This window comes from Anoplopoma fimbria, chromosome 6 (assembly GCF_027596085.1).
Source record: "Anoplopoma fimbria isolate UVic2021 breed Golden Eagle Sablefish chromosome 6, Afim_UVic_2022, whole genome shotgun sequence".
Taxonomy (NCBI): domain Eukaryota; kingdom Metazoa; phylum Chordata; class Actinopteri; order Perciformes; family Anoplopomatidae; genus Anoplopoma; species Anoplopoma fimbria.
The window spans coordinates 18,427,168-18,447,523 of NC_072454.1; the positions used below are offsets into that span (position 1 = coordinate 18,427,168).

The following is a 20,356-nucleotide window of genomic DNA, read 5'->3' on the forward strand; positions in this document are numbered from 1 at the left end:
ACGGCATATTGGTCGATCCTCAGTGTAGAGTTGCGTAACACTGACAGGAGCCCAGTAATCCCTGTCATTTACAGGTGATCTGTTTTTTTTTAAGCTTCAGAGTTTAACTGGTGTTTACCTGGTGCAGCTGTGAACACTGAATGAAGTTGATAGGCGGTTCACTCTGCTTGCTCTTGAGCCTCAATATGTTGTCTGCGTAGCCCCAGCTCAAGATGGCCGACCACTGGATGTCTGTGCTGTGCATGCTCCGAACACCTAAGGAGTAGGGAACATAAAGTTAATTGAGTCAGCAGGACATTATGCAAACCATCCAGTGCATCCAGGCTGAGTGACTGGTGGGCGTCCTACCCTGCTCCTTGCTGTAAATCATCATAAGGCAGAACTTGCGGGACAGCCCGCAGATGGCTCGCGTTGGCAGAGCCAGCAGGGATCCGAACCTCTCCCCGTGTGGCTGACTGAAGCACACCACTGGGTCTGGAGCAGAGGGCGAGCCCACATACTCACCCCACTTCAGACCTTTGATCCATGGCAGTGGGCTCTGTGGGGGAGGAAGAGGAAATTGCCAAGTGAGCAGCGGATCATTGCATGTGCGATGTATTGTGTCGTTTCAGGCTAGCAGAGTCACTATCATCACAGAGCAGATTACCGGGCACACTATTTCTTTGGCCTGTTCTCTGGTTTCTCTGAAGGCCAGCTGAACCAGGAGACCCATGGCTGCCGGCAGCTCCCCCTCCATCATGAGTTTGGGGCCGGCCCTGCTGACATGAGAGGCGTTGAAGAGCTGCCTGGGTGTCTGTCCGTATGTTTTGATCATCGTCTCCAGGGCCCGTCGCTGCACTGGGTCCTCAACAGCCGAAACGTCCATGCCAAAATAGGTCTGTGAAAAATGATATAAAAGCCTCTTATAAGCAACAACAATTTTCCCCAATTATATCCATCAAAAGTGAAATAAGCAGGTACTTACAGCTGGGTGGAAGACATTGATGGCGTGGACAGCTGCTTTGCCTTTCTGCTTGAGCCCAAACACCAGGTCGATCCACTGGCACAGCGTCTGGGAGACCTGGTCCGACTCAAGCGCTTGCCGGTGGATCAAGATGAACAGACGTGGGTCGTTGCGGGCCCAGGGCGGCAAATTCACATGATTCACTCTCTCACCATTTTGACGAACACCAAAATCAAAACCTGTGAAGGCAATTTAAATTTGTTTTTACAACTTTTTAAATAAATGAGAAGATATGAAAAATGTATGCTGATGCAAATGGTAGGTATATAGATAAATAAATGGGATGAAAAATAATTACCCTCTCTGTTGACCAAGAATTCTGGGAGGTAGAAAAACTCAGGGATGAGCTCCTTCACATCAGTCATAGACTCGTAGGAGGACAGGCGCCACGTGGTGTTCATAGAGTGAAACGTCCGGTCCGGGATATCAAAGCTCTGGTCTGATTAAGGCCAAAGACAATCTAATTACAGATTCGACTCACTGATTGAAAAGATCCCCTTTCATGACCTTGGAGAACACGCTTGCTGAATACATTTACAATCACATAAAAAGATGCCTTGGAGGATCAGAGGGGAGAGACGGATAAATTAAAAAAATAATTAACAAGAAAGGAGGATATAGGAGAAAAGGAATTGAAGGGCGAGGAGTTGATCAGAGAAAAGTATAAAGATGAAGTAACCTTTTATGGCTAACACATGAGATGCCACGTGACTATGGCAACGCGCTGCTCAGTCAGATCTGAGATCAGGACGTTCCAACTTTTCAGTACTAAAAGCCTCGGCATCAACCACAAATGGAGCAGTCAATGTAATGCAGACAGGTGGCACTCTGTGATGCTAAAAGCTTTATGGAGATTATCTTCTGATAAAAAGCACTGGCCTGTCAGTCAGTTTACATTTACAGTACTTGTGGAAACTAAAGATATTGTAAAAGACAATGCAGCTGGAGACTTTTTCTACCTTCATTTTTAGTAAAACTTAATGTGTGACTCACCCTGGTATGCAAGGAACATCTTGGTGAACGGAGGCATTCGAACCAGGAAGTGCAGCACAGTACCGCTGTTGGAGTAGTGTGAGCCGTAGTGGTAAGGCTGGACAGGAGGCATGGGGTCATCTTCACGAATGCCCTTTTTGTACTCCTCCTCAAGGTACTGCACAACAAACAAACACACACATGTTTTCTTATCAGAACATTCAATACACTCAAGAAACACATGCTGAAATGTACAACAGGCCATACCCTGTAATTATCCACGTAGCGATCTTCTTTCTCTTTTGATTGGACTGCGATGGGTTTGATTAAATTCCTGCAACAAAATGCAAGCAAAACAGTAATGAGCCATGACGTTCAACTGTGACAAGTGAAAATCGACTAATTATAAATGATATAAAAGTCATGAATTCAAAGATAATTCATTTTTCATCCCGCTTATCAAAAAATAAATAAATTCTATATGTCAATTTCATATGTCTGATATAAAATCATAGTGCAGAATGGCTCTGGCATAAACAAGTCTTACTGTAAAAATATTTCAGAGTGTTATACGTATTTTAACACCTAAGTACATCAAGGAGGTACATATCTTTTATACAGTGCCCAAGAAGAATCCTAAAAACATTATATAATTTAATTTCTTTATAAAAATCGAATGAAACTCCTCAAATGCCAAATGCCTTTCAAAACATATTAACAGAGCTGCCATCCACCACTGACCTGTAGATGTTTGTGTCCTGCAGGTCGATCGTCTCACTGGTGTAATCTCGCAAGATAAAGGGAAACACCGGGTACTGCATGAGGTCGTTGAAGGAGCGGCCTGCGTGCTTGTTGAGATGTGTCAGGTACTCGAAGTTAGAGATCTGACCCGAGCCCCACAGCTGAGTGAGCGCCGTGATGTTTCCGTGCTCCAGCAGGTTGGGCAGGTCAGAGGTCAGGATGTTGTGGTAGACATCGTCACGGAACTAAGGCGAGAACAAAGTGACATTTTCCATTTCTAGAGTCACGACTGAAGTGAAGCATGTAGAAAGTACTAACTCACAAAAGTAATGTAAAGTCACACCTTTGTTTCCTGCCATGTCTCTACTGTCGACTATCAATAAATCTAAACATACTAAGCACAACCTAACAAAGCCTAGAGCCATGCCAGCGGCTCTGTGAGGTTGTTCTTTGGAGAAGTCAGTCAGTCATAATGTTTACCATGTTCATCATCTTAGTTTATCATGTTAGCATACTTACATTTTCTACATTTTCTACATGTTACACAACGGGAATAACAGCTGGACATTTCTCTAGTTCTGCAGGTATTTGGTCATAAACCAAAGTGTAGGACAAATTAAAACTGTGACATGATGATGGTGACAGTTGAGAAGTCAGAGGATCAGCAGAGAATCTACAATTCATCTAGTGGGGTAAATGAATGTGTTTAACAAATGTCATGACAACCCATTCAACAGAAGTTGAAACATAAAACTGAAAAATATTACAAATCAGTCTCAAACAGAAATTAATGCATAGAGAAAATTCATTTTGCATATTTATCCAGGAAAGGTTTTTGCGAGTCCACAGACAGGACAGATTTGATCAGTTTTGCCTCCATGTGCTGAGCATGTCTTTACTTCCTTTGATTGGAAATACCTGATGTAAAGCAAGACTTGCTTAAAAGTCAACCATATCGTAACACTGTTTCAGTAATTTACTGAAGTGTTTTTCCTGTAGAGTATGACAGTACTGTATCTTATCATCGTGACTGATGGCACAGAACTTACAGAGCTCTGCAGGTATTAGGGGAAGAATACCAAAAATGCATTTCAATAATTACATTTTGTTAAGCTGCATGATTGTGTCTTTTCATAATTTCTTTTTCTTTGAGCATCAATAAGCTCTTTGATCTTGTCATTTTCAAGTCCATCCTTTGTAGCTTCATTTTTATATTCAAATGAAACATGGGCTGAATTTCTCTCTTGTGATCTGCTGTGCAGTCTAGTTATGAATGATAAGCCACCTCAGTTCTTTGCAATAATGAAATGAAACAGCTTAAGTAAAAATCACTACTGTATGTCATTGATTAAAAAAAAAAAAAGTCAACATTCATTCCAGCATCCGTTTCCTGAATAGCCAACTTTCCAGTCACAACATGGCATCCTTCATTTTCATTCTAAGCGACTTGTTTTTTTATGCCTCACCTTGGTGTTGTCAAAGGCCAGCAGCAGGGTCCTGCCGTTGGTGAGGAATATCTCCACAGCGTTGTCTCTTAGCTGCCACCAGCGCTTGTGCACCTCCTTAATCTCCTCGTACGTCCAGGAGAAAGAGGGTGCCTCGGTCTCCCCATGAAGGCTCTGTCCAAACAGATCAAAACATCCGGTCTTGAGTCGCCAGGCGGACTCAGGTAACCCTCTGGCAGAGAATAATCCTGAACAGTCCTCTGGCTTTACCTGGTTGTCGTGAGCATCAGCAGCATTGTCCTCCACAAAGTACATCCCAGACTTTCCTGTGATACAACACAGAGGGACGAGATTTGGTGTACTGAGACAAAAAAAACACAGGCCTTCCCATCTGAATAACTAACAAATAGGGGAGAGCAATACTCTCTAGTGCCTCAGTGAGAGCATGTTACTCTTTGTGCCTTGTTGACCGGCTGACTCTATTATGCATGGAGCAGCTGTGAGAGACGGTCAGTGTCTTACCCAGAAGTAGCTCCCCTGCTGTCTCTCTAGAGGGGGCGACGCTGATGCACCGTCTGGTGAACCTAAGGACAAAGAGACATTTCTCATACAAGAAACACATCATCTGAATAAAGCATGGACACTAATCAATTTAGCACAAGTTGATGAGACATTTATGTGTCTTCTAAAGATCACCTTGTCCTCCTGAGAGGGATTTGATGTTTACTGAAGACTTACAGGCAGGAAAAGTGAGAGAGGGACAAAACATTTTACCTGATGGGCTCGCTGGTGGCTTTGTCTTTGACAGTGGAGGAGAAGGAGGAGTGGGTCTTATCCTCAAACAGGAAGGACAATGGTGGCTTCACTGTGTCTTAAAAAGACATGGAGGTCAGATAAAGAACACTGAAGGAGACGGACACACTAGCACAAGACAGAATTTTGACATACAGCTATAAGTAAGAGGGTTTATTCACCTTCAGACTTGCGTCTGTCTTTGAGCAGGTATTTGTTAGGAATGGTGAGGTAGCATCTCTGTAACCGCCTTCGCTCCCGGTTTGGCCCTTCGGTGGGGTCCAGCTGCCACGACGTTGGGTAGGATGTCTGGTCGTACCAAACCGCACTGAAACAGATCATTAAAGTCCTTTAAAACTGTTTGTCTTCTGGTATCAATACAAAAGTTACATCACTGCAAAGCATTAGCTACCACTGAGGACACCAAGGTCATGTCCTCAATATTGCTTTAGGTAATGGGGGGGGTGCATTTGGTATTTCTTCACCATATTATTATTTTTGGCATTGTGGGAAAGGATTTGAAACAGAACAAGGATGCAAATGTCGGCCAGTCAGTCAACCACTAAGGTCCAGAATGAAATATCTCAACAACTACTCTGGAGACTGCCATGACATTTGTACAGACAGACTCCTCTGAATCAATAATAATAACTTTGGTATTCCCTTACATTTTCATGTATTGCAGGTAGCAACTCAAATAGTTTATGCTAATTAGCAATGTAAGAATGCTAATATACTAAACTACAAAGGTGAACATTCTAAACGTTGTACCTGATAAACATCAGCATGTCAGTGTTGTCACTTATGAATATGTTAGCATGCTGATATTAGCGTTGAGCTTTAAGCTGTGTATTAGTAAAGCTCGGCAAAGCTGTCCATCTTCATTACAGAAATAACTTGATTATTGTACTTTGTTGCAATATTGCGTAAGCCCCTGTGAGAGATACACGTGGATGCCTACCGGTCATGCGTGAGTTGCTGCACCAGCTCCTGCCAGTGTCTACTAGCGCTGAGGTCCGTCTTATAGAGTCCCCTGATGTGCTGAATGACTTTCTTTCTCTCCATGCCTTGTCGCAGAGACACATTCTGAGTGATGTCAGCTGCAATCTTTGAAATGTCCTTGGACTTTCCATCCAGCCTTTGGATAAGACTGCAGAGAAATAAGAAAGAATGGAGTGAATAGAAGTGTGACATTATTCTAACCAATATTTTCTTGTACTGAACATCAATCTCACATCAGGAAAAACAGCCTCTACTCACTTCCTCTGAGTGTTGGTAGTTTTCTTTTCCCATGCCACTTTGCTTGTTTTCTCTTCTGCTTCATACTTGAATTTTTCCTGTATGAATAAAATGAAGTAAGAGAGATGCTTTTTGGCTAAAAAGAAACCTGACAAGCTGCACTTCATGGACAACCAAGCTTTTCCACCTGCACAAAAGTAATAGTTATATGGCTTAGAAAACTGTTAACAACGAATGTTTGTCTTTGTGGGACTTTACCTCTTTTATGGCCTTGAGCAAGTCTTGTTTGTGTGGAGTGTTGGGTGGGATGCAGCGATGGCCACAAAGCTTGAGCGAGGTCATGAAGACACCAATGGCGTTCTGCTCGTCTTTGGTGAGGCTGTCCTTGTAATCGTGCAGCATCTCATACAGGTACAGTGACAACTTTGGTCCATGCTGAAAGACAGAGAGAGAGAAAATAACACAGATACAATTTTAGTTTGTGTCTGAAGCAGAACGCATTCAGTGATGGACAGGAAACAAGCCTTGTCCAGCTAGTTGATCCTCCGTAAAGCCTGAGAGGAGGACAAGTGAAAGACTCCCAATGGCGATGCAAGGGGGTTGCTGAACAGCATGAAAACATCAATCAGAGTTATTTTAGAGCCAAAGCCTGACAGCTCCTGGAAAACGTCTATGTAGGAGTGGAAATGACAAGCAAAGCTAATATACTGAACTCTCACACTTCCTCCTGAACCCATCACAATGTCTGCACTGGGAAGGTATAAATGACCAGATAAATATCATTTTGGGTTCCAATACTTGGCAGTGAGCAAAAGCAAAAATTTACGTGACAAATAGACTAGTGATAGAATTGATACATTTAATGAAGCATTTCCTTCACACTCACCTCTAGACCCGGGCTGAGGCTCTCCTTGAGGATATCCAAATGTCTGGGATCAAAAACAAACTCCAGCGACTCCTTCCTGTCAGAGAGGGGAAGTGCAGGGCTGAGTGTGTGCACAAGAAGGCGTCCGATTTGGACCCGAAAAGTGTCCCGACACGACCATAGGATCCTTCGCCACTGCTGATGTGGGGCTCCTCCTCGACCCGAGCTGCCCTGTGAGATCACAACCATCAACACAAGGTCTCACAATAAAGCAATTAACACTTTACAGCTAAAAAAGGGTTCTCAGTGTGGTCATACCAGGCTGATTTTAATCCCGTCCATCATGAGTTTGAGGATGTCTTTCTGAAAGCTCTTCTTGCTGGCCGGTGGAAGGGTGAAGGGAATGGGAGAGTGTGGGACAGAGGCGGAGCTACTCTCATCTTGTGGCTGATCACCTGGATCTGGCGTTAAAAACGGTTGGTCTGGAGAGTCGGGAATATTTAGCAGGTCAAATAGGTCCTGACTTACATCTGTAATGGGAGAACAGACCCGGTGTTAGACAGCAAGTTCAGTTTACGCTCATGAGGTAAAGGAGAAAATATTAGAATAGATAAGTGGGAGGAGTTTTTTACCGTGGTAAATGAGTCTGTTAACAGCAAGAACCACAAGCCTCTGCAGACGCTGGACGAACTCAGTCTCGCTGGCACGAATGGGGTTCTCCTGGCTCATCCTCCTCTGCATCATCTGGTTGAGCTCATCGCTGGCTACGGAGCGCATCCGCATCAGGAGAGAGTCAGTCTGGGCCAGAGAGAACCGGCGCCGCCCTACCAGCACACATGATGGAGGCTTTTTGTAAGTATTAGCATATTACAAGTTCCTTTCAAGTTCAGAGCAGGGTGTTGCAAATATCCCAGAAATCATTGAACACAGACGAGATTCTAACAATTCACTAATCAAAGTGGCATCTGTGCTGTAATGCTTAAAACTGATTTTGTTAAGCATTCAATCATGCACACACAAAGGCACCAGTAGCGCACGGGGGTACTGGGCAAATTAAAACCAGAGGTGAGTGCAGGGCAAAGGGTGAGTTCACACGAAAACAGGAGACATGCTCCATGACAGTGGAGGATGATCTCCGCTGCGGACTACAGTCCGAGCTACCTGCGTCACAGTGGAGCATGTAGGATGGAGCTCCAGTGGGGGAGGGGAGGGGGGAGTCCTGGGACAGGAAGCTGAAGGGAGGGGAGAGGGGTATCTGCCCATAGGAGCAGTAGTGCTGTCTGGGGATGCGGGGAATAATCGAGTCTTTCATGGCAATGGAACCTTCAGATCAGGACGAGGAGAGGATCAACAAACAGACAGGTGAGGATGGACAAGTGAAATGCCTCGAAACACATGATGGTCAACTCTAACTCGTCACAGGAAAACCACACTCCAGATTTCTATTGTTGCATCAGTATGAAACACTCACCCGCAATGCTCTTGCGCTTCTGATAGATGGCATGATGTGGAGAGCTCGGTGTATTAACAGAGCTGCTCAGCTTCTGAGGTTCCTGATTGGCTGTTGTCTTTATGAACTCAATCGCTGACTGAAGGACGCGGAACTGCAAAGCCACAGCCATCTCTGAGGAAAAAACAGTAAGAAACAATGAACCTTGTCATGTTCGAAGTTTACCTGACGCACGTCAAGAGCAACTGACGAAGAGCTTCATGTAAGAATCACACATACATATTGATTTGTGGTACTTAAAAGTGATTTAAGGGAACTTGTGGCATTCATCAATCTTACTGTACTTCTCTTACGTACGAACATGATTCACAAGAGGTCCAGGCCTGTCGTACTATTCATGTACAGAAAGTCTATCTTTCTCAATTTATCAAGACAATAAAAACCCACTTCTGCTGCTTCTGCTTTAATCTGAATTAATTTAGAATTTAAAGATTTTAGTCAAATCCAAAGAATAAAAAATGTATATAAAAAAACGTGGGTCATGGCAAAGTAAATATTCTGTTCACCGCATCAGTGAGATGTCCATCATTGATAGACAAGAGGTTCAAACTTCATTTCAGATCATTCTTTTTTATTCATGTCTCTGTACAGTTTAGCTATGACACAGGGTGGACAGCTGTGGTAATATTTTCAAATTTTTCAGCTACCTTACTGTGACTCCAGACACTGCTAAATGTGTTATGTTTTAATCAACTGATTTTACATTATTTTTAAGCATAGGTAACATTTTTATCACAGAAACTTTCCCACAAACAGAGCGGAAAAGGTAGCCTTACGTAACAGTTTTGGGTAGTTGATTATGCTAATGATCAAATGTCACAACACGCACCTCCTCACGAACTGGTAACATTCATTAAGTTGGCCCAATGAGGGCAGGCAATAATACAGTCAAGTATAATTACTAAATGACTAACAACCAAAAAAGTGTGCCATCTACAGAGCCCGAATGCCTTTGTATTGTTTCTGTGATCACCAAATGATTATATCACAAAAGCAATAAGTTCTAATGGGGAAGAGATGGGAGAGATACGTTTTGGAGAGCAAATTTATGGAAACATTAGATAAAAAATGATTTAGTGGGAAGATGGAGATGTGAGATATTTGTCAAACTATATTTTTTTTCTCAAATGAGTTTCCACTCTGCAGTTGTAGATAATGAATTTTCTTTCTCCAGCAGACATTGATAGCTTGATATCACCCAGAACTGCAGAGCATAGTAGATGACAACACTGATGTATTTTGCATATGTATTGAGTTTTAGAAATCCAGCCCTCACCCTGTGTGCGACGCATCTTGCTGGTCTGCATGAAACCCAGCAAGGTAATGAGGTCTTCAATGATGCGGAAGTACTGGGACCCTGAAGAGCTGCAGGAGTGGATCGTCACAGCTACCAACAGCTGCTGGATGTCACACACCAGGAGCTTGTAGTCATTCAGGGGAATTCTGTAGAGGAAAAAAGCGAGAAAATATATAGCACACAGAGTGAGTCCACCACTCATATACGTCAGATCAATGAACAGTGAGAGGATTATTGATTCAATTCATGGCTCAAGACAAAAGCCTTGAATCCATGGAGGCGTTTGAATGAACAGTCCTCTGTTCTGGCAGCCGTACCCGTTCTCCATGCCATTGAGGGTGGAGAGGGTGTTGAAGAGGACGTAGAGCAGCCCGTGGTCCAGCAGGATGTCTGCCAGCTTTGGGCAGGCGTTGAGGAGCTGCAGCAGCATACACAGGATGTTGTGCACCAAGGAGTTCTCATACAGGGAGTTCTCAATAAGACCCAACACTGGGATGATACAGCGCCTTCTGAAAGGTGAGATATTTTCCATTTCCTCCAGGTCCAGACTGGAAAGAATTACAGAAGAAAAAAGTAATTTCAAAAACCAGATTAGTACTGTAGACAATCCTATGCATAGTATCCTGAGATAAAACACTCAGCCTATGGTGCACTGGATGATATGGCTTGAACTGCACATTGTCCCCGGACTCACTCTTCCTCCAGGCCCACCGGCCGTCCGAACAGCATCTCCAAGAAGCATTCAAGGAGCCCCTGGCTGCCCTGGTGGATGTACAGCTGGTTGGCCAGCAGCGAGAAGCCGTGGTTCTTCAGAAATTTCTCCTTTTGCTCCTTTTGGGCTCTGCTGAAATATGCATCCAGCAGCTAGGAGAGAGGGGCAGAATAATATGACATAAAGGTTAAGTCCCTATACTTGCAATATAGTGTTGCTAAAACACAAATTTAAGATTTCAGGGTAAAATATTTTCTCTAAATCAAATGTTTAGCACAAGCATTTATTGAAGATTGATACCACTCTCATATCTGTATGATAAATACAGGCAGCAGTTATCTTAGCTTAGCATAAAGAAAACAAGGGGAAACAGAGACTTGGCTCTGTAAAAAAATGTCACAAAATCTAACTACCAGTGCATTTAAAGATCCTCTAAGATGTAAAACAAATGTGTCAATGTGACTTTTAGGAATGGTGAATAGTGAAATCATTGTGATTGGGAGATACTATGTTATCTACCAGCATCAGAAGTGCAGTAGAATTTTGACTCCTGGAGCTAAATCAGATCCACCTACATCTCAGTATTCAACGCTCATCAAAGATTAAACTGAACCAACCTTCATGACACCTTGTTGGATGAGAGGCGAAGAGTGGTTGACCAGGACAATGAGGGCCTCTGGTTGGATGAGTTTGTCCATCACCTCCTCAAGCATGAGGTCAGGCAACAGCAGCAAGATGCCTCTCAGAAGATCATAGAGTCCACAGCAGATCAGCACCAGGCAGTCCTCAGTGCTGGACCTGAGAAACACAGCTTAGAGTTCAGTGCACAAATTACATGTTAATGCTGATATCATTTTAGGTTAAAAAGCATGTGAATTTGTTATATATTTAATATATAACTCAGAATCAGAATCAGCTTTATTGGCCATGTATGCGTACACATTAATTAATGCATTAATGTATAAAGCAATGTGGTTATCAATATAATGGCACCAGACACATTTCTGTTAAAATAACACTGGTGATGTAAAACTTACATCAGTCAGAGAAGAAGCTATTTGTCAATGAACACACAAAAACCTGTTGATCTCATCAGTAAAGAGACATTGTTGAACTTATCTATTTTCATTAAAACTGTCAGAATAGTTAAAGCATCAGAATATAAAAAAAAGCCCTTCCTAAATTTTGGATTTAAGCCATTCTTTTATAGAATGATTCGTGTATAGCTTGAAATGCATCAACAACAGCCCACTTTGTGTCTAATAAAAAGACAAAGGTGACTTTGGTGAGAAAACAGGACAAGAAATAAATCTTTTTTTTGTATTCCCTATCAGCTTGAGCCACCCGCTGGCTGGCAGGTAGAAATAAACTGAAACTGTCACTGCAGTACAAAATATTTTCAAAGCTGGAGGATTATTTCCATAACCAAATGCTGTGTTTAGATAATGCAAAAATCTGCACAGCTCCACTTTATTGAGCACAATGGTCCATGTAGTTATCTTTTTTGGAGTTATGTACCAGATCAAAAACCCACATGGACCTGCAATTAGGACAAATGTTGAAAGAGACTGTCAGTGTTCTCCATTAATCATTTAAAGATTGGCAAAATGTTGGTATTTGTTGACTTAATCAAAAGTATAATTTGTAATGATACTGAGCATTCAGTAAAAACACCCTGAGAGTATTTTTAATACGGTATGGGACACTCAAACAAGCATGCCTTGACCAAAGGGTGCTATGGCAGCATACCTGTCATTGGACTCTGTCTTGCTGTGCGATCTCTCGTAGCCAGGAGAGTAGGTGTAGCTCTCCCAGTCTTCAGGCATGGAGCCTCGGTCAGCCGAATTGGGCCAGCGGCCGATTGCCAACGAGCCATTTGGAGCTGGGAAGGCCAGGCCCAGACTGGCCAGGTTGCTGTGGCTCCTCTGGAAAGATTGGATGCCTTTCAGGCTGTCAGGACGGCGCGGCGCCTCGTCACTGGCCCAGTCGAACCTGTCCTCGGACTCTGCCACCCCAACGCTGCCCTCTGCTAGGCTGTCCACCTCTGCCGCCTCGTCCCGCTCCTCCTCCACACTGATGGAGGGAGTGCGCATGGCTCCTCCCTCACCTATGTCCTTAGACTCACAGATTGTCTTGGCTGATTCACAGCTGCTCAAAAGCTGCTCGTCACCTCCGCCCTTCTTGAGTGTCTCTGTGCTGCCAAGAGCCTGCTGAGTGGAGAGGGAGACCCCGTCACCTTCACCTGCCTCATTTGAGATACCGTGTCCGAGTCGAGGCGTCAGTAGAGGGGAGGAGTAAGGAGATGGTGCCAGACTAGGAGGGCGTAACAACTGGTTATCACCTCCATGTTCAGGGGAAGGAGCGTGGAGATGGCCTGGAAAAGAGAACAAAATGATTCAGCACATAATAAATAATCAGACTTTATAACTGAAGGCTGCAAAGGGCCTTATTTACATACTGACGCACTGTACAACACTTGCAGAGCAAATCGTAATTTTTAGACTTGCACACATAATAATCTAATGTTCATGCATCATCTTTTTTTGTTTGAATTAGTTACTTTAAATAAAACTCTGGTGACTGTAATCACAGCTTTAGACATGTTAAAAACTTTGTTTCTTTGGTTGGGGCACATACACTCACAAAAGCACTGCTTATCTTCCTTTTTATAATCTAATTTCACAGTCAGACACTGAAGGTTTGTATTTAATCAATCTTCACAGCTTTGGATGCCTTGGAGCGCTTTAAGGTTGGTGTAATTTAGTTGAAACAGCTGTACCTTCATGGGGAGCATCAGAGAAGACAGTTGGGGAGAGTGACATCACAGAGCTGCTGGCAGACTTTCCTCCACTGTTGGAGTGTCTCAGATACATAATGGACTGCACCTTCTCCTGGTACAGCTTCCCATCTGACAAATAAGAAAACATCCAAAGAGCTCAGTGCATTTAATTAATTGCGCTTTGATACAGAGGTGCTGCTTTCAACTGCACTGCCTCCTCACCTATGTGTAGTGAGAAGTAGAAGCTGGATGGAGTGTGGCAGACGTAGGTGTTGGTAGGTGGGTGAACAGCCAGCAGGAAGTTGTAGATCAGTTTTAGCAGGTCCATGTCCGGGGGTGACCCGAGAACCTCCTGGATGATTTTGACGAATGACAGACAGACTTCCTGTGGGATGGCAGTCAGATGCTCATCCCGATGCTCCTTGAGGCAAACATAATGTTGTTAGTACAGAAATAGTCTCTGAAGAGATAACAGGTGTTTTTACAGCACCTTTATGACCGCGACCTACCTGTAACACCTGGCAGGTGAGCAGGAAGCGGTGCACTACCTCAGCCTTGAGGAGCTGACGGATGTTGAAGACCTGATAAGGGTGGTGCACTCTGATGAGGATCTCTAAGGCAGCGAGTAGTGTTTCCCAAACTCCACACTGACAGAAAACAACACAGACAGTGAATGACTCATTAACTGGATCTTCATCACCTATACAGTCAGGTTTAGAGTACCATTATGCTTTTGGCTTCTTTAATTTTATCAGCGTTTATTTGGCTGTATGATTAGCAGTCGGTCCGTGTTTCCTCCCCAAACTTTTAGGTTTGTCTGGAAATAAATTCTGGATGATAAATTGCTTAAACCTTTTTATTCCTTCAAAATCCTGGGTGGTTTTTGAAAACATGGTAAAATTCGTTGCTCCTGAGGTGTATGAATTTATTACCAGCTCATTATTAGATGATGACGCTTTGAGCTTTCTTCCCCTCATCAGGAATGGATGTTAATAAATTAAAAGACCTTGGGAAACTAGAAATGTGCAGATTCAGTCAAGCTATTTAGCATTAACCATTTTTCTTACTTTTCTTCTTACTTTAAGTTTGATGAGGAATACAAACTAAAACGTCTTGTAAATGTAGCTCATCTAGGGTATCAGTTTATCCTCACTGTAGTTTTACTTCACATTTCAGCAAAATAAAAGATTTAGAAAATAAAAATGTTTATTAATTACGTAGTTGGAATCATAACTGCTTGTCTTTGTGTGCGTAATGTATTTATATTCTATCATGTTTTGTGTTATTTTTTTAGACATTGTGTTATGTCTCCTGTCTTAATGGAAATATAATTGATCCCGTAATGTATGAGTTTACCTCAGCCTTGGCCCAGATCTTCCAGTCCAACAGGATGTCTGAGAGCAGTCTGATATCCTGCACCACAGCGATGGACTCAGTGTCCAAACGGAACTGACCATCGTCCCCCAGGATGAGGATGGGTGCACTGAAACATCCATCTAGTAACGTCTACAAGGACAGAATATGGCCAACACATCAGAAACATGCATACAGTGTCGCTAGAATAAAGTGCTGGTCACTCTCATCCAACACACACCTCAACATATTGATAATCATCATCTTTAAATAAACAACAGAATCTCAGAGACTCAATACATTTTCCATGAACATTTTTGGAGTGCTAATCACTGCCATTTGCTCCCTGAGCAGCCCCGTCTGTATTGATCAACGTCTATCATTTGACCAGCTTAACTTGCAGTGGTTTTAAATCTTACAGTCCTTTGGTGGGTCAAATGACCTACGATAGAAGTTGGCAGTCTTTTTGCAGCAGAAATAGAAAAGAAACAAAATCCAACAACTGTTACACAGCATGTTCCTTTTATGATAATGATTATGGGTGTTTAATATCACTAATCAGTGCTGTTCTATGCTTTAAAATACTGTGTGTGGAAGCCTAAAGTGACAAAGGCAATCAGAGATGCTGTGTGACTCTGCAGGAGCTCAGTGTTTCATCAAGTCAGACAGACTCCATTTCAGTGCTCAGCCATCACACAGCTCAATTACAGACACAGCCAGAGGGTCAAGTAACAACAGGGTCACCAACACCGGCTCAGAGAGGCACCAGTGTGGCAGGCTGGATCAGATCCATGGTACAAAAAACAAAGAAAACAAGCGCTGGTGATGCATATGTTTTACTGCACAGATCAGCAGAGGTTGTGGGTGCTGGAGAAAGCAAAGAGTTCACGGTGTGTGACTCACTTTGAGCATATGATATCCCACGAAGCATTTGGACTTGATGAGGACCTGGTGGATCATAGAGTAACCATGGTAACAGTCCATTTCATGGATGCGGTGTTGGTTAAACTTGGACAAAGACAGCAGCACCTGCAGGGCCAGAGCCTGGGTCTTCTCACAGTCACTCAGCTCCACTGTCTGGACACCGCAGACCCAGAGATGAGGGGAAAAAAGAACAAAAGGATACAGAATATAATTTTTGCAGGCCTGAAGATGGAGTTCTAAAATATTATTTCACACTATTCCTGCTACTGTTACTGTGTTCTCAAAAAAGCACACACAAGCTTTATATCAAACTCTGTCTGAAAAAGTTACATTAATCTATGATCCCTACTGGCAAGAAGTAACAAGTGCAACAAAACTAATATGAATTTCTTTATCCTACACATAACTGACATAATTAATCAGGTCACATTATCAGAATCAGATGAGTGATGTAGCTTATTAGTTCAAACATGAGGTATTTCATAGACCGTCTTACCTGTGCGAAGAGGAAAACAAAATTTCCTGTTCCACCGATCTTGTGCAGGACGCTCTGCAGGCCATGTGTTTCAGTGGGGAGAAAAGCTCTGAGAAAGTTCGGCTCCAGGGAAACACTCTGCACCTCCTTGGAGCTGAAGGGCCGCTGGGTGACCACTGTCTTGGCCTGACCCTTAAGTCTGATTACAGGCTCATAGATGATGTAGACTCTAGGACTGCTGGGAGCATACACTACTGCCAAGTTCTCCTATACAGGAACACAATCCACGCAATCATTATTTTCAGGTAAAACTTTCATCCTGTAACTTTTAATTATCAAGCTTGAGGTATTTACATTAGTAAATCTTGTTGAAATTCAATTAGACCCAAGCAAGGAGGCTAGCTAGCTTAGGGCTACAATTTCTAGCATGGATTTGGACCTTGGTTAGACTTGTTTAAAACACAACATAAATTATTAGGATATCGAGTGGAAATAATTTATTCTTCTTGTCTTACTCCCTTATTTTAAATCAGCAGAGTTATTATCAACAACGGCATTAGCATTAATGGGAGAAAAACTATTTTCAGTCTAAAAAAAGCTGCTTAAATTTAATAGCTTTTTCCATTGGGGAAAAACAGCTTCCTACCGTGGATCATTTAGGACACTTAATTGGAAGAGCCCACAATTCATACACCGTGAAATGAAACAATAAATGAGATATAGGAGGGATTTGCTATGCTTACAGAGCACAATGACAACAGTGACAATAAAACACTTGGATGTTTTTGTGTTGTGATTTGGATGTTGAGTGAAGGCTTCACATAAACAAAGACTTACAACCAAAGCTGATGTGTCCACGTCCTTATTTTTCATAAGAAGCTCCCGTACATCCTCACACTTCAGGCCTTCCAGAGTGACAAACTTAGAGACTGTCCCACTGGGCTTGCCATACTTGCAGGGCATGATAGAGCTGAGGTCAGGCCCGCTGGTGTAAAGGTACAGGGCCTCCTCAGATCCTATTCTAGATCCTGAAATATGGAGGCAAATAGAGTTACAATTACAAGTACTCTCCTTATGAGGCAAACACTGCAAATGTCTGTTATTACGAAACAGAAATGTGAGAAATCCAACATTGAAAATCAACGCCATGAGTAAATGATTCATACCATTCCATCAATAACCAATGCAGTAATAACATATATTGTGACACAAAGCAAGACCTTTAAAAAGCCATGGTACACCGTGATGTTTTATTTCTTGTTTTCATAAAACTTTGATGAATCCCACAGTCCTTATTTCCAAGAAGAAACTGCTACCTACGACAGCAGAGAGGCTAAGCTTGCGGAAAGACATCAGTTATGTTCACAGGCTGGGATCGCAGCGAGGCAAGCCATTCACAGCCAATTAGAGGCAACAAGAGAAGTATTCAGTTAGCCTCCCGCGAGAATGCTGAGAATTTACGGCACGCAACATATCATACCAGCAACAGCTTTTTACAGCTACTAGACCAGTTACGCTTTTAAAATATAACTGCACCGAAAAATACTGTACATTTATGTACAGTACATGCTGCTTATGAGAGAGAAGTTGGTAGTGTAATGTACCACCAGGGAGCAGCACTGAGGTGGAACAGATCAAATTGTATAAACGATTATCACATATGAATGCAGAAAGATGATGAGTGACTGTCTCGGATTAAGTGTCTAAGAGTCTATAGACACGTGATTCCAGTTAGATAAAGAAGAAAGGAGGTCGTACCATTGAAGAGAAGCACAGTGCCCATGCTCCAGCATCCATTTTGCATCAACAGATCCTCAGAGGACGGCGTGCAGTGGGCCAACATGCAGAAGGTTTTGTTGCTGTCAGATGATAAACTGGACTTTCTTGGAAGGGTATAGTCCAAAGACACCTCACATTTCCTGAAACAGAGAGCATGATGAATTCAGTTTAATGGTCACTTATTAACCAGATATTAAACTAAACTGCCATAGTCTTACTCTTGCTATTACACATTCTCACCTGATGCCGCACACCCAGACAACCACACGGCCATGGATGTTCTTCTTGCCCTCTGGCTGCTGGGTGTAAGTGAGGCCGAGGTGCTGCCACTGCCCCGCTCTGAGTAGTTCCTCACCAGAGTCTGCCTGCGCCAGCAGCCCTGCTTTTAACTCATCGTTTGGGTCTATACAAATCCTGGGGGAACAGCACATTACAGCACTTCAAGGTCCATAAACTGCAAATACTTGAGAAATAGTAGCCCATTCTTCACACTAATCTTTGAGACTGCAGTCTATGCTAGAGCTCACCTGAATGTAAGAGAACCTGTAGAGAAGTCTGCCCACACTTGAAGCATCAGTGCCTTGGAGCCCATTGACAGAATATGAATGAGACCTTCCTCTACTAATCTTGTCCCACCCTGAGAGGAGCCTTTGTGGGACTCAGCTGCAAGAACCTTGCTCTCCTCTGGAAAAAACAATGATGAAAGAATCTCAAAAAAAGTTAATTCATTTATAGACTTCAGGCACAAAAATGTCTAGGGGAAGGATCTGTGTCTCACCCTTGTCTTTGTCCCCTTCCTTCTCCTCCTGCTCTGCCACTCTCAGCCACATAGAAGCACTGAAGCCGCTAGCCATGTGGGGCCAGCAATTCTGCCCTATGAGGGGCAAGTGGAGGGGAGCAATGTGCCAGGGAGAGGAACGGAGGTGGCTTGGTCTGTCCTCGGTATCACCCTCCCTGCGCCCAGGAGAAAGTTTGCCCTTCCAGAGCAAACCAACACTTTTCCCTCCGGCAGCCCCGTTTTGTCTGGAGCCAGTGGTCACCCCTCCTGGTGTCGATGCCCCAAGGATTATCGGAAAGGACAGGAAGTGAAGAGGTTCTATATTCACGTTGGCTTCAACGATTTGTTGGATGCCTTTTAGCAAAATCTCCTGCAGGTAACAAAGTAAATGGGGAGAGAGGACAGTCCATCATTTTAGATTTGATAATACAAACACTAGATGGATTTGTGCTCACTCTTTTTTTAATCCGTAAATTAAGTGAAGCAAATAAGGAAAAAAAACAGATACACAGGTTACTAAGCAGTTTATTTGCTTTAACAGTGTGATCCATCTAAAATAGCTCCATATTAAACCTCTCACCCTGAGAGTCTTGATAGCATGCAGCAAAACACACTTTTTAAAATAGAATATCCTGTGAAGCAGTACAAAAGAGTAAAAAGAATCATAAGTGGCAACTGTAGTCACTGATATGTCTCATTTTCATACAGGGAAAACAAAGGTCACATGTCATTATGTTCACATGGTTAAAAATAAACCTCTCTCTTCCCTTTTGGGAACTTACTGCTCAAAGACAGGTTATTAATGATGTCTGCTGCCGGATTCCAATTAAACACAGACAGCGACGTGATAATATGTTGTAGCCTCACATCTGTTCTGCACACGTTGGTGTTTATTGTATATAGAATGAATTGGGCCCAAGGGAGCACTATGTGTTGATGAGTGTTAAAGAACCAGGAAGTGAGAAAAGAGTGTGAGAGGAAGGGTGTTGTATGAAGAAGTTCTTGTTCCTGATGAAAAATGGAATGTATGTACAGTGTGATCATAAGCTATCAGTGTCAACACCATGAACGTAAGCTAACAGTGAATTGCTGAGTGACTGATAGAGTTTGCTATTTACAGTAGGTGGGGTCTTCTCCAGAAAGAGGCGAATCAATAGAGCCAGTTCCTCCGCTGTGATTCGCTGGCTCACCATGGCAACCAGCAGCTCCACTAGCACAGTCTGGCAATCTGAATGTAGACCAATGAAGAGCAGATTACGTAAACAGTTTTCATTCACTTGGGCATTCACCAGAACACCTCAGTCAAAACCACAAAACAGCATCGCTGCCTAAAAATATAAAACAAGAAGGCCACAGACATATGACAATATCTTACAATACCAAATAAGATAAACATAAATTCTCTGTATAAATTCAAATGGGAGTTGATTTTCTCAAACGTTACTGACATTATTCAGATTGAGTCTGACATTTGAACCCTGAGGGACCCAGTCAAAATGTCAACAGCCAGTAAAAAAAACAAATAAACAGCAAGATGTCACAAATGAATAATATCCTACACTGTCGTATAAGATAAAATTAAGCCAGAAGACATAACAAACCTGTAAAGGAGGGGTCTGTTTGGCTGAGGATGTTGTGAAAGCCAGACAGGATGGTTTTGACTCCTCCCTGTGAGGAACAGAACAAGGGGTC

The 20,356-nt window shown here is 42.9% G+C and overlaps 1 protein-coding gene across 1 annotated transcript in view; it reads right to left on the reverse strand.

Moving 5' to 3' along the window:
• Window positions 1–20,356, reverse strand: part of lyst (lysosomal trafficking regulator) — a 55,144-nt gene that overhangs the window by 4,234 nt on the left and 30,554 nt on the right. The window contains 39 exon segments of the mRNA XM_054599729.1: window positions 119–255; window positions 349–538; window positions 647–877; window positions 965–1,182; window positions 1,302–1,442; window positions 1,997–2,153; window positions 2,243–2,309; window positions 2,717–2,961; window positions 4,183–4,335; window positions 4,432–4,487; window positions 4,684–4,745; window positions 4,936–5,032; window positions 5,136–5,281; window positions 5,915–6,103; window positions 6,214–6,290; window positions 6,451–6,627; window positions 7,079–7,288; window positions 7,376–7,587; window positions 7,690–7,881; window positions 8,219–8,380; window positions 8,529–8,681; window positions 9,844–10,010; window positions 10,182–10,412; window positions 10,559–10,728; window positions 11,194–11,374; window positions 12,326–12,950; window positions 13,356–13,484; window positions 13,578–13,776; window positions 13,865–14,002; window positions 14,712–14,861; window positions 15,612–15,785; window positions 16,129–16,374; window positions 16,945–17,135; window positions 17,866–18,026; window positions 18,127–18,300; window positions 18,414–18,570; window positions 18,665–19,034; window positions 19,783–19,892; window positions 20,266–20,332. Coding sequence (XP_054455704.1) covers window positions 119–255; window positions 349–538; window positions 647–877; window positions 965–1,182; window positions 1,302–1,442; window positions 1,997–2,153; window positions 2,243–2,309; window positions 2,717–2,961; window positions 4,183–4,335; window positions 4,432–4,487; window positions 4,684–4,745; window positions 4,936–5,032; window positions 5,136–5,281; window positions 5,915–6,103; window positions 6,214–6,290; window positions 6,451–6,627; window positions 7,079–7,288; window positions 7,376–7,587; window positions 7,690–7,881; window positions 8,219–8,380; window positions 8,529–8,681; window positions 9,844–10,010; window positions 10,182–10,412; window positions 10,559–10,728; window positions 11,194–11,374; window positions 12,326–12,950; window positions 13,356–13,484; window positions 13,578–13,776; window positions 13,865–14,002; window positions 14,712–14,861; window positions 15,612–15,785; window positions 16,129–16,374; window positions 16,945–17,135; window positions 17,866–18,026; window positions 18,127–18,300; window positions 18,414–18,570; window positions 18,665–19,034; window positions 19,783–19,892; window positions 20,266–20,332 — 6,912 coding nt within the window.